The 17,445-nt window shown below is 36.0% G+C and overlaps 1 protein-coding gene across 1 annotated transcript in view; it reads right to left on the bottom strand.

Moving 5' to 3' along the window:
• Gabrb1 (gamma-aminobutyric acid type A receptor beta1 subunit) overlaps positions 1 to 17,445 on the bottom strand; it is a 426,238-nt gene that overhangs the window by 247,294 nt on the left and 161,499 nt on the right. Inside the window, exon 4 of the mRNA XM_004645660.2 lies at positions 6,767 to 6,987. Within this exon, the coding sequence (XP_004645717.1) occupies positions 6,767 to 6,987 (221 nt within the window). The remainder of the gene's footprint in view (positions 1 to 6,766; positions 6,988 to 17,445) is intronic.

Genomic DNA, 17,445 nt, shown 5'->3' with positions numbered 1-17,445 from the left:
ATCATTTCATTAAAAATAATTCACAAGATATTAAGTAGAAATGGAATTTTAGAGTAAATGATATTTTGGCAACACTTGTCAAATCTAATGTACATATCCTTTGATCTTCACAAAAAGCAAATACTAAATTATAAAATAGAGAAAGTTACCTTAATTCCTGTAGAATTTGTTTACTAATATTCAGAACTTCTCATGCAGCAAATATTAAATATGATAATATAGGTAGAACATTAAGTATAGTGCTAAAATACAGTAGAATTTCAATTACTTATTTTGTTTTAGTTTAGTTTTGGTAATGGGGATAGAACTCAGGACCTTGAACTTGCCAGGTAGGTGCTTATGCACTGAACTATCCTCCCATCCCTCAATTAATAAAAGTGTTGGTTAAGTCATTTGACACAATTGCTATTATTATTTCTTCAAATGATGTGGTATGTGCATATTTATAATACGTATTTACGATATGCGTATATAACACTAAGTGCCCACTCACATACTGAGCCTTAATGTGAGCCAGAATTGGGTTTCCCACCACACTACCCTTCTTCACATGCCTCCTGAAATCTACCTGGTGTGGGGCTCACCTGTGGTGGATGAAGGAAGAAGCATGTCGAACTGAGAAGGATGCAGTGGCAGAAACACAAAGGAAGAAGGGCGGTCCCCAGTAGGTTAGATGCTTTACTAAATGTCTTTACAGAATTAAGTCATTCCGTGCTTGCCGTTTTTAGGGAAAGATAAATACGGTCTTTGCCCCCACTTGGCTAGGCCTTGCAGAGAATCAGAGTATGCAACCAGCTGGATGGTGTTTGTATGAGTGGCAGAATACATCTGGTCATTAATAGCAGTAATTGCTCTTTGGTTAAAATCCATCATTTAGATATAGGAAATGTTGCAGCTGGCAAATACTGTCAGTCAGGTGACGCCATCGGGTCATATTAATTTCATTTTTATGAACATTTCTTGGGCATCTATTTGGTTTAAGGGAGAGAATACAAAGGATGAAATACAATTCATATTTTGAACAAATATATAATCTTGTTCACATAAAAGGAAAATAGTTAAGATACAGCAAGTTAAAATATTATCAGAGAGCCACAAATCTCTTGGGTCTTTATGAGCTTAAATTGAAATAATGTATTAAAAAAATAGGCTGGCCAGCAAGTTTGGAAGACTGAAAGACTTTTTGAATAAAATAAAATTTTAAGAAGATTTTTTTTAAGAAAAAGGAAGATAGGAGAAAGTGCTACAATGGAAAGAGACTGTAGTATATTTGATAGTGCTGTAGGATTTCCAAATAAGTTATAGCTTATCTCACTGAATTTGAATTTCAGAGAAACACAAAATAACTTTTGCAATATTAGGATATATTTAAGTTTGAAATGCTTTAAATACATTCAGATAAGTGAATATAAGGTACAAAATAGGAGATTAAGACTGGTGAGGTAGCTCAGTGGTCTAAAGCACCTGCACAGGGACTGTGGTTTGATCCAGGACACCACATGCTCTGCGCCCAGGGTGGGCTGCACCAGCCACAAAAAAGAAAAAAAAAAGATTAAAAATAATTTTATGGGGTATTTTTATTTATTTATTTTTGAAATAGGGTCCCACTAGGTAGTTCTGACCATACTTGAACTTACTATGTGGCTCAGGCTGGCCTCAAAGTCGTTCAATCCTCCTTCCTCAATCTTTCAAGTACAAGGATTACAGTGTGTACCTGCTCCACCACACCTGACTGGAGCTTTCTTTTTAAGTGTGATCTAGAGTGCTCTGTAAGAACTAGCCAACAGTAGTAAGAAAGAAAAAGTTGAGGAAAGTTAACTAGCCAGTGACAGCAAAATGCTAATTTAGGTGGAAGAAGTGGTTTAGAATTTAGAGAAGACAGTTGAGATAAAGCAGATAAAAGCAACAGATTTGATCTCAGGGATGAAATAGATGGGGAGTCAAAGACATCTTCGGGTTTACGCCTGTTGACTGGGCGATGGTGCTTTTGTTATTACCTGCAGAAGGAGGAAAGTCCAGTTTTGGGCAAAATAAGTGATTCAAAATACAAGAGTTGTGCCAGAAGCTGACAGAAACCCACAGGCAGGTGATCGTTAAACAATGACAACTTTTTTTTCTGAAGTTCAGAGATTTGGAATTTTAGGTACTGAAAGATGTGAAGTTCAATGATCAGATTAAACCTAGAGAAATCCTGCAACTCATGACTAGAAGTGAAAGAAGAGATGACCATGGAACAGCAGAAGGAACAAGAGCAATGCAGTCACTGCAGTGGATTTTGGAAAACTTCAGGTAAGGGCCAGCGATGTTCTTCAGCTATGTCTACAGCATTAATGTGAGTCAATGATTGTTTGGGTAATTTTGGAGCTATTTTAAGAAGGTGACATGGGTGGGAAAGCTGCTTTTGGAGACTGAAGAATAGATGGGTGGTGACAGAGTAGGGGAAGCCAAGCTGAGAGCAGATAGGAGCTCAAGGTGAAAGCCAAGAAAATGAAATTGAAAGAGAGAAAATACTAAAGAGTTTATTTAATGAAGGAGAACATAGCCTGATGAGCGTGTGCAGCAGTAAGAATCAGTACAAATATAGAAAAATTAGTCTTAGAAACAAGAGAAACATCTACCTCTGAGTTAAATCAAAGACAGGGAGAAATGAGGAGACTTTTAAGATTTGTTGTGTCATCTTGAGGGAGCTGATTTGCTTAGAATTCAATTTTTAAGGAAAGGAAGGACCTCGTGGGCTTCAAGAAGAGTGGACAGAGGGCTCATGAGACTGAGGCACCTCGCAGTATAACATCGACCTCCCTCAAGGAGATCCCTCAAAGGAGGAAATCACACTGCTTGCAGCGTTTCCTCTTGGTGTGATGTATTTTGCCACAGCAGAGGTGGCACAAGAGCAGAGCAGGCAGGAAATGGAATTTCTCCCTCTGGGTGCATACCTGTCGCACAGTAGTCTGGTTGCTCAGAGGTATCTGTCACCTTCACTACACCATTCTGTTCTATTACAGTGTGTGTGTGGTTCTGTATAACATGTGCTAGATATAAAAGCAGATTTGACATGGCTAAAAAAGAAGAAAATGTTGAGCTAAAATTGATTTAGTTTAATAAATATCAACTTATGATTATGAAATGCCTGGTCAAAAGGAATTTAAGGTTGCATTCAGGAAATATCTTTGATCTTGACATTGCTAAAAATTGCTCATTAATCTACGGCCTCCATCACAATGACTAATAGCTGGACTTACAGCAAAGGATAAGAACATCATGTTCATTCTCCTAAAAGAAGCATTACACAGCTATAACAATGCCAATAAATATACTGTATGATAGGAATTTTCTACAGTGTATACTTAGGAAGTATTCTCTAAAAGGCTCTGGCTCAGTCACTTTACCATTGGTGGAGCAAAATATTTAAAACCATAATTTAAAAAGAGATTTAGTTTGTCTCACAGTTATAGAATTTCAGCTCATGGTTGGCAGGCTCCAGGAAAAATAGCAAGGTAGAAGGAAAGCTGCACATGTCATGATAGCCAGGAAGCAGGACAAATGGAGGAGCCAGAGACAGTAATACACCTGTTCAGGTTATTATCCCAGGAAAATATGTTTACAGGCCAAACTCTACCTCCTAACAGCACAATAGCTATTCACTTATCAGTAGATTAATCCTCTGCTAAGCATAGTGCTCCCGTGATCCAATCAGCTTTCCTAAGGCCCATCTCTGAACATGAGGCTTTTGGGGCTGTTCCAGATCTAAATGAGATGATGCTCTTAAAAGAAAAGCAAACTAGGAAAAGTTAAAACAGATGAATTAAAGTAAAATGCTTTAATATACAGGATGACAAAGGGAATGGAATTTAGGTTTAGAAGGAGATTTGGCTAAGTTTACCCATATCCTCCCTTGAAGGTTAGGGGATGAAGTCTAAGAAGATAAAAATGGTACCAGTACAACCCTGGTTAGGCCTCAACTTTCATCCAATCAGCTCCAGGGCCTTTCTCCTCTACCACAGTGAAAAATTTCCATCAAGCTCCAGAAAAATTACTCCGAGAGCCACAGTAAAAATGAGTGTACACACTAGGTATTTAATGAGTGTTTTCTTAATTGGACAACCATATCTCATCCCCGTGAGTTAAGGAACAGTCCTCAAGGTACAGCTTTTCTAATCCCTAGTAAAGGCTGTATATAGCACAATTACTTTAGAAAATTATAATTTAGGTTTAGAATGTTTTCTGCTATTAATTATTTCATAAGATTTTCTTAACAAGGAGTTACAGGCTATTAATCTCTTACTGCACCCAAGAAAACTAAAGCTTAGAAAATTTGCATACTTTGTTCAAAGTGAAGCACTCTTGAAATTGTAATGTTGAAATCCAACTTGGCCTTCTGATTCCAGATGCTATACTTTTTCTGCCATAATTTATGCTCTTTCTGTGATTGCTACAGCTTTGGGGAAAGGAAAACCAAACCTATAAAGAAGAAGATCATGGAAAAACAGGAAGGGTGTAAGGAGACGTCAGAGCTGATGTGAAGTATGTGTAGAGGAAACTGGTGTCGCAAAGAGGTCACAGCCGAGATGATTTCCTGTTTACTCTGATTTTGTGTTTCTGATTGGATGATCATCCTCTGTTTGCTGGCTAAAAATTGAAGATCTAGTTTGGCTCTCAAGAGGAGAAAGCGATGTTGTATAAAATCTTGGAAGAGGTGTTGACTTCTAAGTGTATTTGAAAAGAAAAAGAGTGGGGAAAGCACAGGCATGAGAATCAGATACCAACTCTGTCATTACTTTATTGTACTCTTATAAAGGACCTCTACTCTTTTTTTTTTTTCAGTTTTCTAAGTTTTAACAAAAAGGAATTTTCAGATTCGTAATTCTGTCATATGTTTTTCCTTTGTGACATTCCCATTGGTAGAAGTTGTCAACAATTTGGAAACTGACTGAAGACAAACCTATAAACTGACAATCTGACCACCATTCATGTAAGAAATGCAATCATCCTTTTTTAAACAGAAAAGCTTTTACATATTCTATATTCTTGACTAATAAGTATCCTTATACATATAGCAGGTTATTTTCTTATTAAAATGAGCCACACAATTATTTTTCTAGTATACATATTGATAGGTGTTGGAAAGATGAAATAATGGTTTATTTCCAGTGAATGAGCTATCACTACTGATCAAATACTGACATCAGATAGGTAGGTTTTATGGTAGTCTCTATCAATAGTCTCAAAGGAACTGTTACTTGATGCCACTATGTTTACAAGATACTTTCTGATCAAAGATTTTTGGAGTTGAAAGCTTTTGAAATACTGAAAATATATAAAAATTCTGAGGATCATTTTATTAAGATCAACTGATGTCACATCACTGTCTAAATAAAGATTAAATTTATCAACTAAATTGTCAACCATATTAAGATTGAAAGGGTTATCTTAATGTATTTTTCATATCCATTTTATTTGGAGATACTGGTGAACTTACAAACATTACATATTGTAGAATTTTGATCTGTAAACAGAGCTTTAGCTCAGTGGTTGAAGTGCATGGGAGGATTTTAGAGAGCTTATGAATACGGATATGAATATAACTTTCATCTGTCTCTCAAAATGATCACAAAGGTGTCACCAAAGGTTAAAAACCCACCAATCTATGTGTCCCAGAACAGGCTTATATATTGTTTTATAAAACTGGAAGCTGATTTTTGAAACACAGCTTGGAAATTTTAATAAGCCCTTAACCATAAGTAGATTAATAATAGACCTCCAGAAATATATCATATTTCCTTTTGACAGATTTTTCCTAAACAAAACAGAGAAAAGAACTATGTCATAAAACATTGCTAGTATAAATTAAAGATAACTTAAATAATTCATGCTTTTGGATTAGATAACTTTATGATTTCAATTCTTACCAACTGATTTATAAATTCAATATATTTTAATTATAGCCCCAGCAGACTTTTATCTGGTAGAGGTTGAGAAGTTAATTCTAAAAAATATAAGGAGAGCAAAAGACCTTGAATATCCAAATAAATTTTGCAAAATAAACACAAAGTTAGAGGACTTATATTCCTTGACTTCATGACTGACATTGGGGAACTATAATTACAATGCAGGTACCCTGCCTAATAACAACTAATACAACAATGGAGCGGAATAGAATTCTTGAAATCAACCTGTACAAATACCATCAAAGCCACCAATATAATCCAATGGCAAAGGAAAACTGCAATAAATGATACACAGGTAACTGGATAGTTGGGGAAAAATGACCTCCGTATATCACAAAAATCAATTTAATGTGTACCTAATTCTAAATATGAAAGCTACAATACAAAAATATGAAATTTAAAAATAAAAATACTGTGAATCTTCTCAAAGTTGATATAAATTATTTTCTCATTTCTTCTAAGTAGCTATACTCAACAGAACACACCATGTATGTCATTCTGGGTGGCTCTGAGAAAAACAAGCAATTAACTATAAGCGATATAACTTCTAGAACAAGTTAGATATGAATTCTGTCTGGTAAGAACAAATTTTCTTGCTACTTTATAGTTTGATGGTCAGGACAAAATGTTCATTTGCGTTGATGGACAAATGCAGATACACTGAGTTTAAATGATTGAAAAAGAGATTTTCTAACTCTTAATACAGGATATTATGCAGATGAGAGCATTTCATACTTGTTTCTTTCCCCTCTGTCCACTTCCAAAAGTAGGAATGGAAATAACAACAACAAAATTACAACATGCAATATGAAGTGATTTACCGGAGTCCGTAGAGAACCGTTCCATCTGGATGCAGTCGGATCATTCGATTTTTCACAGTGACCCCATGCACAAACGACTTCTTGTCATTCAGAAAGTAGGTGTCTGGTACCCACAGTTGGTCAGCTACTCTGTTGTCTAAGGTGAGGTTTAGTGGGATTCCAGAATAAGAAAGCCTTTTGTCTTTCCAAGACTGCTGGAAGTACATGGTAAGTGTATAGTCCTATGAAATAAAGAAAGCCGAAAAAGAATTTTAGTATCATTATCTAAGGTCCTTTGTTAAGAACTGGATAGCATGTGATATTATGCATACCTAGAGACCCACCCTCCTGATGTCTCTGAGGAATATATGTATTCGGATATATTGAAATTTGTACCTCCAGATATAGGAAAACCAATGGGCAGCAATACTTGAGCATATGTACAGCATTTTCACCGATATAAAACAAATGCATGAAATTCAACTTTACGGTTGGAAACTAGGATAATGATATCATAGAAAAGTCATAAAGAGATCTAGGCTTAAAAAAATTCACTCTGGAAATTATTCAAATAGTTTTGTTCTGGAGAAGAACATTTGATACTTAATAGTAAAAGTAGGTGCACTTAAGAAAGGCTATTTTTCAACATCAAATGCTTTTTGAATGAATACTGCAATGTCAACTCAGGAACACAATCAGTTGCTGCTATTTGGATCATTTTAGTGAATTGCAACTTGTCTCTGGATTCTGAAAAGTAGATACAGCACATGCTAGGTAGAAAGGTTTATTTAGTTTGAAGAATGACATCAAAGACAAATTTTCAATTATTTATGTAAGTCATTCCTACTTTGTTTAGGAATTGGCTGAAATTCACAATTAGATACTTCAAAGGGTTTTCTCATCTTCTGCGGAAGTTTACACCGAGGACATTCCTCTGAACTTTTCATTCTAACCACGTTTTCCCTCGCAGTGAGCAACAGAAAGATTTGGGTTCAGTAAATGGGTCAAGTTACAGCAAAGAGATAACAGTTATGGTCTCAGTGCTTTAATTGTCTGTTTTAAAAGAACTCTATTAATTCAAAGTATAACTATTAATTGAAAGAAAATAAATTGGTAGCAGTAAAACATAAATTTCTCAAGATATGGATCCCAACATAATAAAAACAGAAACTTCTTTCTTTTCCTTAAAGAAAGGATATGTCATAGTAACTTTATGAATGCCTTAGTAACTAACAAGAAAATACGACATTACTCCTGCACAGCATCTGTGCCTGCACATGGGGTATAAATCACTGACTCAGATCATGCCTTAGATTTAGGCAAACTGTACCCCATGTTGATTCTCCAATGAGTATCCATGGAGATCTAAAACAATTGAAGGCATAATATCCAGTATTCATTCTGGAGAATGGATTCTAGTTCTTTTAAATATTTTAGGCAATAACATTTACACTATTTATTGAGAAAATATATTTCAATAATTGAAAAGTATTATTTCTTGTTCAATGGCAAGTATATTCACTCCTCATTGTTAATCCCACATGATTTCTTTAAAAAAAAGTTCTAAAACCTTATTGTGACTTACCTTCAATCACATAATATGTGAATATATATGTGTATATAGCTATTTATCTATGTATCGAAAAAGAGAGAGTTCCACAGTCTTAATATGTCCTCTTTTAGCTGCTACCATCCTTTTGAAATTCTTAAAATCATACCTTCTTTTTTTAATGTATTTTAGTACAGGGTCTCACTACACAGATTGGACTCGTAGTGATCCTCCTGTTTTCAGCCTTCCAAGCTCTGGGATTATAGGTGCATGCCACCACGCCCAGTCTCAGACTATCTCTCACTGCGCCCTGGGGGCGGGGCTGGCACAGCATGTTGTGCCGGGGGTTCAACCCTTGTCCCTGCACTCTGCCTACACAGGTGCTTTAGTCTGATGAGCTATCTGACTGGCCTGAGCATCATACCTTTCATGGAAGAAAATGAATAGATTTTTAACTTCTAACATACCTTGGTTTTAAGCTCTAATACAAGTAGAGCTTATACTGTAGGTCAACATGTAACTATAGTCAACTAACATAACCCCTTATATTATAAATGCTTTATTTCTGAAATGCAAAAAATGATAATTTACTAATTTATTCAGCATCAATAAAGAAAATTAAAATTAAGTTACTTTAAAAGCTCATAATCTACTGAAAAATAATACACATTCAAAATTGTCAATGCTATGAAAACATTAATATTATACTTCTGAATACTTGGAAAATATGTATTTGCTTTTATGATAGTTGTTATTTTTAATGAGATGTTTATGAAAGAGTTTGTAAGCAGATAGCCTCTGTTGGCCATGAGAACAAGCAACTGTGTGATCACTTTTAAGCCTTGGTGTTTGGTACTTGTCTGTGCTTCAGTCGATGTGAAAAGAAATCGTAGCTAGCTAAAATCATGATACTGTAAACTTTGTCATGGCAATAGATTCATTCAACAATACAACAAGCATTCCTGCCATCCAGCGGCTCTTCCTCAGCATTCTCATTCCAGTAAGAGCCACAGAGGATTCCCTCACAGTGATGCCACCTAGAAAATCCTCACTCGGCAACTGCTCCCAATAACTAAAGTTTTAATGTATGTACAGAGGGCGATATGGCTGAAAATGTAGATTACAAATGTTCTCACTGCACAAAAAATGAAAATAAGTATGTGAAACAACATCTATTTTAATTATTTCACTTTAGCCACTACATAATATATATTTATTTCAAAAGTTCACATTATACATGATAAAGATACACTTCATTTGTCAATTCAAAACATGTAACATAGTAAGTTAATAATAAGCGCTGTAATTGAAGCATAGTTTGCAATAAGTAAACAATAGGAGTGGAAACACATAAATGTGACCTCTTCAAAAACTGTTGTTTCCTATGGAAAAAAAAAGAACTATATGCATATGGTAAAATGTACAAGATGTACAACATATGTTTTAAATAAATACTGAATAGAAATTATGTCATCATTCTAAATTAAAGCAGTATTATTAACCCATTTTCAATGAAAGATAACCCAGTAAAAGTATATACATGCTGCTGTAGTCCTTCTAGAAGTGATTGACATAGACAGATACACTTTATACCTGTATTTCTTATGTCTTTCTAGTAGTCATCTAATCTAGAACTTGATCGTATAGTAAGTGGAAATAAGAATATACACAATTTATTACTCTAACAAAATTGTCTAGAAGATAACTGCAATAATAATAAAGAATATTATAGAAAAGCCTAAAATAAAGCAATGACTCCTTTCCCTGCTGTACATAGTATGCAGCATGTGTGGGAACAACCTGTCCTGGAATGTGCTCCGTCGTGATCCTCACAGCCTCTCCTATCCGCTCCCACCTTTACCCTCATATCAACTTTTTGATGTGGGCTAATACCCGAGGACTGTGAATGTATGACTTACATGTCAGAGTATCTATTTCCTGTTTTAAATAAATTACTCCCCTGTCTGTACTTTAATAAAAATGTTAATAGTAACACCTGAATATAATACAGCTTATGGTTTCATTTTGATGTATTCCCTTTTATTTTTAATGTATTTATTTTATGTATTTGGTACAGGGTCCCACTACACGATTGGACTCATAGTGATCCTCCTGTTTTCTGCCTCCCCAGCTCTGGGTTACAGGTGTGTGCCACCATGCCTGGTCTTGCAGACCCCATGTGCCCCCCAAGGGCAGGGCCAGTGTGGCATGTGGTGCCAGGCATCCAGCTTAGGTCCTTTCACTTACCTAAGCAGGCACTTAGTCCACTGAGATGTCTCACCAGCTCTTTATATTCCCCTTTAAGTGCACAATACAGGTTTTAAAATTGCTGTATTTGTTTCTACAATGTGAAGTATAAGCACTTTAAAGAGGATAGAAGGGCTGGGATGAAATTTGGCTATTTAGCCAAGAGTACTGAAAGCAGTTTATTTGGAGTTATGCACCTCGAGGACTTCAAGCATTCTGTCAGCTTTTTCAAGTGTACAAGCAACTCCTTGAGAAGAAATGTGACATTTTAGACACTATGGACCATAGGGGATTCTTTGACAAGAGGCAAATTAATAGGATTAGTGGGTGTGAGATTTGCTAATGAAATTGGTCAGGCTAATTCAGGCATGTCAGAAGTTGTTTCACTGAGGAAAGGCAAGTAAGAGAATATCAAATTGGTAGTACTCAAACTCCAAAAGAATAGTGTCTTAAAATCTAAATATAAGTAAAATTTCAAGAATATGATATTAAGTAAATATTATTCATTTGCAATATGAAGATGACAATCATTTCTGATTTCTAGGTTTACTCAAGGAATTTTGCCTCCCAGTGTACATTTAGTAGTGTCTGGAGGTAGTTCTGACTGTCTTCACTGAAGCAGAGATAGCAAGCTGCTGGCATGAGGGAGTAGAGACCTGGGATGATCCTTAGCGCAGAGCAGTGGGCAGCACAGGCCCTCCACAAGGAGCTGCTGGTTCAGAAGCCCTGGTGGAGAAACTCTGGCTCCTTGTCAAAGACAAGTTTGAGAACTCCTGCTTTCCGTGAAATGGTCTTTCTCTTTAATATGAGTACAGCAGTATAAAATCTCTTGCCACGACATATGATGAAACATGTTTATTCTAAGCATTCAGGGCATTCCTGAAAACTACATGAAATCCATAGGGAATACTGACAGAAGACGGTAATTGCTATTTTACTGTTATTAATTATTTTCCATCGAAATAAGGAAAAACATTTGTGTGTTACAAGCAAATACATATTTTTTCCAGAATAAGCACAAAGAAGACTGGGAAAGTGAATCTCTTATTACTTGCCTTTGTTTCAGCATATGTCTCAGATGATATCAGCAAAGAGACTGTATGTTGCTTCAATATTGAGTAATATTGTATACAACTAAAGTAATCACATAAATAATTCCACCTACAAGGCATTCTCAAGAAAGAGTGTGTGTGTGTGTGTGTGTGTGTTCCAAACCTTTGACTTGCATTTATGTCACATTTTTATATGTTTTAACATACATTACAAGAAGACTCAAGTACAAATGCCCTTCCCTGTAAAATTTTACTTGGGCTTTTAAATCTTTTCTTTATTTTTTTTTCTAAAGCTAAGTTTACTTTCCTCAAGAGGATGATCGTAGTATAGCTGTGCATCTTTCCCTCCCATTCCTCTAGACCCTGCCATAATGGAAGTTTCCTGCTGTGTCCCCACTGATGGAGCATGACCATGTTCCACATCACAGGACACCACTGCTCTTCTGTAAATTTGAGAATGGAGAGTAGATGACTGATTCAAGAGCAGTTAGCCCCCAGGCAAGCACTTTACACAAAACACATTCAAAGCAAGCAAACAAGCAAACAACAATGAGATGGACCAGTTGTAGGCCTCTCAGAGGAATTTGCTACTGGGCAAGGAATATGAGACCATAGCTGCAAGCATGAATATCATGACACAGAACCAGGGTGGAATTACTATTATGAGGTTGCATGAAAAGAGACACTAGGAATAAAAATATAGAATGACAATATATAAATATGCAGAGAATGACCCCAGGATGCAGAGTTGACTAATAGAGAATGAGTGTTGAAGTTCAAGATCATGCATTCTCTACTAATTTTTATTTCTAGTTCTTTTGAAGTCTGGACATGTTCATCACTTCAGCTCTTTATGATCGTTTGTATCACTACATCTAGCCTCACTTTTCTTGGGCTAAGTTGAAGTAACATTTATTTCTTCCAAATAAAAAGCCATAATAATGATGTTGATCATCACATATGTATATATCTGGATTTCAGAAGCAATAATTATACATACTAAGGACCAAGAAAAGCTCAAATTATCACGGTAGCCACTCCCCTGAGTTGAGGAAAGAGAAGCACTGTGAGGGATCTGACACCCAAAAATCTTAAATATTCTTTATTACCATCATTAGAATTTCTTTGTGTTTCTCACCAACAGTAGCTCAGTGTGTGACTCAGAGAACATAGTCTTCTTTTACCTTTGTCGCACCCTGAAAAGCCACATTTGGCTTGTCCATCTGTGTAGTCATATTTTTTGTCAGTCATGTGTTTTGAAAAATGTTGGAATTAATTGACCCATTTGTTGAAAAAAAATGTTTCAAATTATGGCTCTAAACCTGACAAGAAATATCAGAAATCGCATGGTACCACATATGACACACCAAACACTAGCATGTGCTTCTTTTCCAGTGGAATGGACTGTGAGGCTCATAAAACTGTGACTGCACTAAAACAGGAGTAGTCTAGACTAGAGGTGGGGAACCTATGGCACATATGCCGCAGTGGGATGTTTGCTATCATTGAAAGCTCTAAAAGTTTCTCTGTCACTGGCCTAGACACTAGAAAGATTCATTTTCCTTAAAAACATAAAAATTCACTTGTAGCCATTGAATCCACTGTCTTAAAATAGTTCATAATTTATGTTTTACTCAGAAACTGTTATTTATATGCTACAGTATCAATAACCATGAGCTCAAATAATTAGAGTTGAGTCTTTGGTAATACATATTAAAATGTTTGACCTGAAGCAAGAAAATCTTTTTAGAAACTTCTGAGTCAAAGATCTTGTAGCCAGAGCCCAAACATTATAACTGCAGTTTTAGCTACTCAAGAAGCTGAGGCAGGAAGATCATAATTTAGAGGCCAAATTAGTGAGGCTCTGTCTCAAAATAAAATTTGTAACCTGTTATCCTCTTGAAGTTCCCTACACTGTATGTATTTGAACTCATAGTGGTTCTTTCATTCATTTACATCTATCTTAAGGAGACAAAATTATTAAGCAGTACAATGTCAGTTTAACAAGATTTTACAGTAACCTAGTGAATAAAGAGTCAGAGTTGGCTTAGCACAACACTCAAGGGAAAACAGAGGGGAAGAATGTATGCAATATTGAAGGCAGCATTTGATAACTTTCAAAATGGACAGCAAAGTAGAAGGATACATCAAGCACAATCACCCCCTTTCTGAATGAAGTACATAGGTGGGTTACAATAAGCTCTATGATTTCTTTTTCTTGCAGTACCTTGGGATCAAACTCAAGACCCAGCACTTGCCAGGCAGGTGCTTATACCCCTGAGCTATCTCCTCAGCCCTGCTGGGTTACCACAAAAAAAAAAAAAAAAAAAAAAAACAGCTGAAGACTTGATGCTAACCCTGGCCAAGTTATTTTGGGTGACTTTGTGTTGTGGTGTCAGTAGTATATCTAGGTAGAGGTGCCAAGTGGGTAGCGATGAATCAGGATACAGGAAAGAGAGGGCTTAGGGAAGCACAGCTGTGTGGGTCATCAGCTACCATGGAGACAGTCTAATTTCAGAAGAGGATAGCACAAATGGGAAATTCGATTCCAGAACTAGTCAGTCACTTGTTTGAACTCATTCAACACTTTTCCTGCTGTGTACAGCACTTGCTATGTAGTTTTGTGATGATTTTTTCAGTCCCAATAGATGCAGAGCTACTCAAGGGCAAAAGTTCCTGTGCTTTGTCACAGTCCATAGTGGAATATGAATTAAGTCATCCTGTGTATTTAGGGACTTTATATTGGCACAAAGCATGTTAGTCTAAAGTCATCTTATTGTAGTGTAATTTGCTGAAAAATTTCTTATCCTTAAATAGAATTTGGGAAGACTTTTGGGTATCTAAAATAATAATCAAGAACTTTCACACCCTACAACTCAGACTAATGGATCTATAATTTCTGTTAAAATAAAGAACTAATAAATTTCTGGAGTTAATAAAAGTATATAGACTTTAAAAGAAACTCTGTAGGATGAATTAATAGTGATTCTATATAAAATATTAACAAACATTTTAAGTTACATGAAATGAAAGTTCTTTGATATTTTTCAGCAGTAACTTTCATCAGTTTGGAAGTATAAAATTATAGAAAAGATTTAAAATGAATGTCTAATCAGTAAAATTTGGAAGTTCATTCACAAGTTAGTCAATATTCAAAGTAACCAAATATTAGGTTCATGATTTATTCATCAGAGAATGGCTCATAAACTTCAAATACATTAAAAATGATGTAATTATATATGACACACTAGGACTTTTTTAAATTTGTAAGTTCCAGAGGATTTGTATAATATTGCTGTTTCTACTTTCCCCAATATTGCAATAAGAACAAAAATAAAATAAGATACATGGGAAATTTGGTGGAATATTCAGAATGTTTTGGCTGAATGTCCTTAGCTGACCTACTAATATATGACCAGAATAGTAATCAATATATGATACCATTATCACATAGAAGCCAAGCTAGTTTTTATGTCAACTACACTGACAATGAATTTGAGAGACAGCATTAAATCAAAACTCTATAACCCACACTACTCAGAAGATATGAAAAAAAGCCATGCATCATTTTTTAATACTTTAAATTAATTTTTTAAATGATACAATATCTCACTATGGAGTTCGGACTAGTAACGATCCTCCAGTCTCAGCTTCCGAGTGCTAGGATTACGGGTATGTGGCACCAAGCCCAGTTCTGGGGACTGGTGTGGCAGCATGCAGTGCTGGGGAGCAAAGTACTGGGGATTGAACTCGATCTTGCGTTTGCCAGGCAAGCACTTACCATGCATCATTTTCAAGCCAAATAAAGAGGTTTTCTCTTGTGGTATGTGATCTTATGACATATACAGAGCTTAAGAAGAAGCAATATATAGCAAGAATTTTCTGTCTGTTACTGTTTTTTGGACAGTAAGGATTTTGGAATTCTTAAAATTCACAGGCCAGCAGGAGAAGTTATGGTTTTGATGGAGAATGCTCCTGCCAAAGCTGTATGTGCTTATAGGTGGGGCTTTTGAAAGGCAAATGGATCATGAAGGTGACATAACCTTACTCTGAGGTAGAAAGTGGTTGGAAGAGGAGGGCTACCGGAGCAGTGACCCAGCAGGGAGTGTCTCTCTCCCCAGTGCCTTCCTTCTCTCTCCACTACTTCCTGGCAGCTAAATAATGAGCAGTTTTCCCCAGGCGCATGCTTTCTATCATGCCATTTCTCTGCTTGGGCGCTGCATACCATGGACTGAAACTTCTAAAACTGTAAGGCAAAATAAACATCTCCTCTCTTAAGTGGTGTGTGTTGTGTATTGTGTCTCATCAATAAGGTGACTAAGACTGGAGTTGGTATGAGACATAATAATGTCCTTCTCAAGGACCAAGAAGGTCTGGTAGCTAGTAGAGCTTTTATTATCTTCCCATAAAGGAATATGCTGGGCATGTTCAAAACCCCAGATCTTAGTCAAATAGTCACTGAATTGCCATTCTTAAGGGACTCTTGATTAAGGTCTGTGGGAAGCCCCTGAGAACACTCAAAATAAATAGCCAAATAAATCCTGGTCCTCAAATGTCACTGTTGTCATCATTACCTTCTGCCCCCCCCCCTTCCTTTTTCTCTCGGCATTGTTTCATGTTGTATAAAATTTTCTATTCAGAGGTAATCACCAGCCAGATTGTGGTAATTTTCTTTTTTCTTTCTGCTTAAAAAAATCACTGTACAGATATTGCCTTTCATCACATTTGTCATTAATTTTCCCCCAAGCCATTTATTTTATCATCTTTATATTTGCTACTGATCATCTTTCCTCCTCCACCCTAGTTTTTCTTACAAAAGAATTAACACCTCAGTGCATGACATTCTACATGCTTGCTCACACTTGTAAATTATATAGAGAAAACATTGGTCAATATTTTTAAAAAATCCTTATATTCACCTATGTTACCATTTTTTATGAGCCGAATATATTTATTGAGGGAAAGAAAGCTCCTGTCTGAGAGGAACAGGAGGGGAGCCCGAGCCTGTAGTCCACCTGTTGTTCTTTTTTTAAATGACTCAAAATAAAAGTCCTGTGAAATCAGTGGGAAGAAACATAATTTACTCTATTTAATGGCTATGCATATCATAGGAATATAATATAAATTATTCAATTATTGTCTTATTTATGGTAATTGAAATTGTTTTGGATTTTTCTTATTAAAAATGTTGCTTTGGAGAGAAAGTCCACCAAAAAATGTAAACATCAGGATAAAAGCTTAAAAAATATTTTAATGCTAAATTTATTGAGACATCATGGGATTAAAACAAGTTATCTTTGGCCTCTGCAATTGTAAGGGAAGTGCAAAGTGGTGGCTATTAGCTTCCAGATATTTATTGCTGCTGAAGGGTATGTATATACTCCCATGTATCTTCCTTATCTTATCTCTGCTTGGCTTAGCTCACCCTGAGGGAGGCTGGCTTTCCTGGGTTGCTATGCACACACAAGCTGCAGTACAAGATAAGCACCGAAATGTGTGCATGTGTCAGCACTGCTGGTGCTTTATTGCATCTCCTGTTTTTATGAAGCTATGCTCTGGAGCTTAATATGATAACTTGCTAAAGTAAATAAAGACAAAATCATAGGTTGCTCCCTTGGAATGATTATATCCTAATGTTCAGCTCAAGCCAAATGAGTAAAGAGTATCCAGTGTGACTGTAAAGTGGGGTTTAGGGAGCCACTGGGCTGCATAAGCTGTGCCTGGATGTCCACCTGTGGTTCACACTCACTGGGCATCTGTTCCAACTTCTTTTGATTTTTGAGTCTGCTTATAAGTATTTGTGAAGAATTTACTGGGGAGAAAGACCTTGGTACTGTTTACCTTAAAATTAC

The sequence above is a fragment of the Octodon degus genome, unplaced genomic scaffold (genome assembly GCF_000260255.1).
Source record: "Octodon degus isolate 3935 unplaced genomic scaffold, OctDeg1.0 scaffold00235, whole genome shotgun sequence".
Classification (NCBI taxonomy): domain Eukaryota; kingdom Metazoa; phylum Chordata; class Mammalia; order Rodentia; family Octodontidae; genus Octodon; species Octodon degus.
The sequence above is the reverse complement of the archived record's forward strand: the minus strand, read 5'-3'. Positions and strand labels throughout refer to the sequence as shown.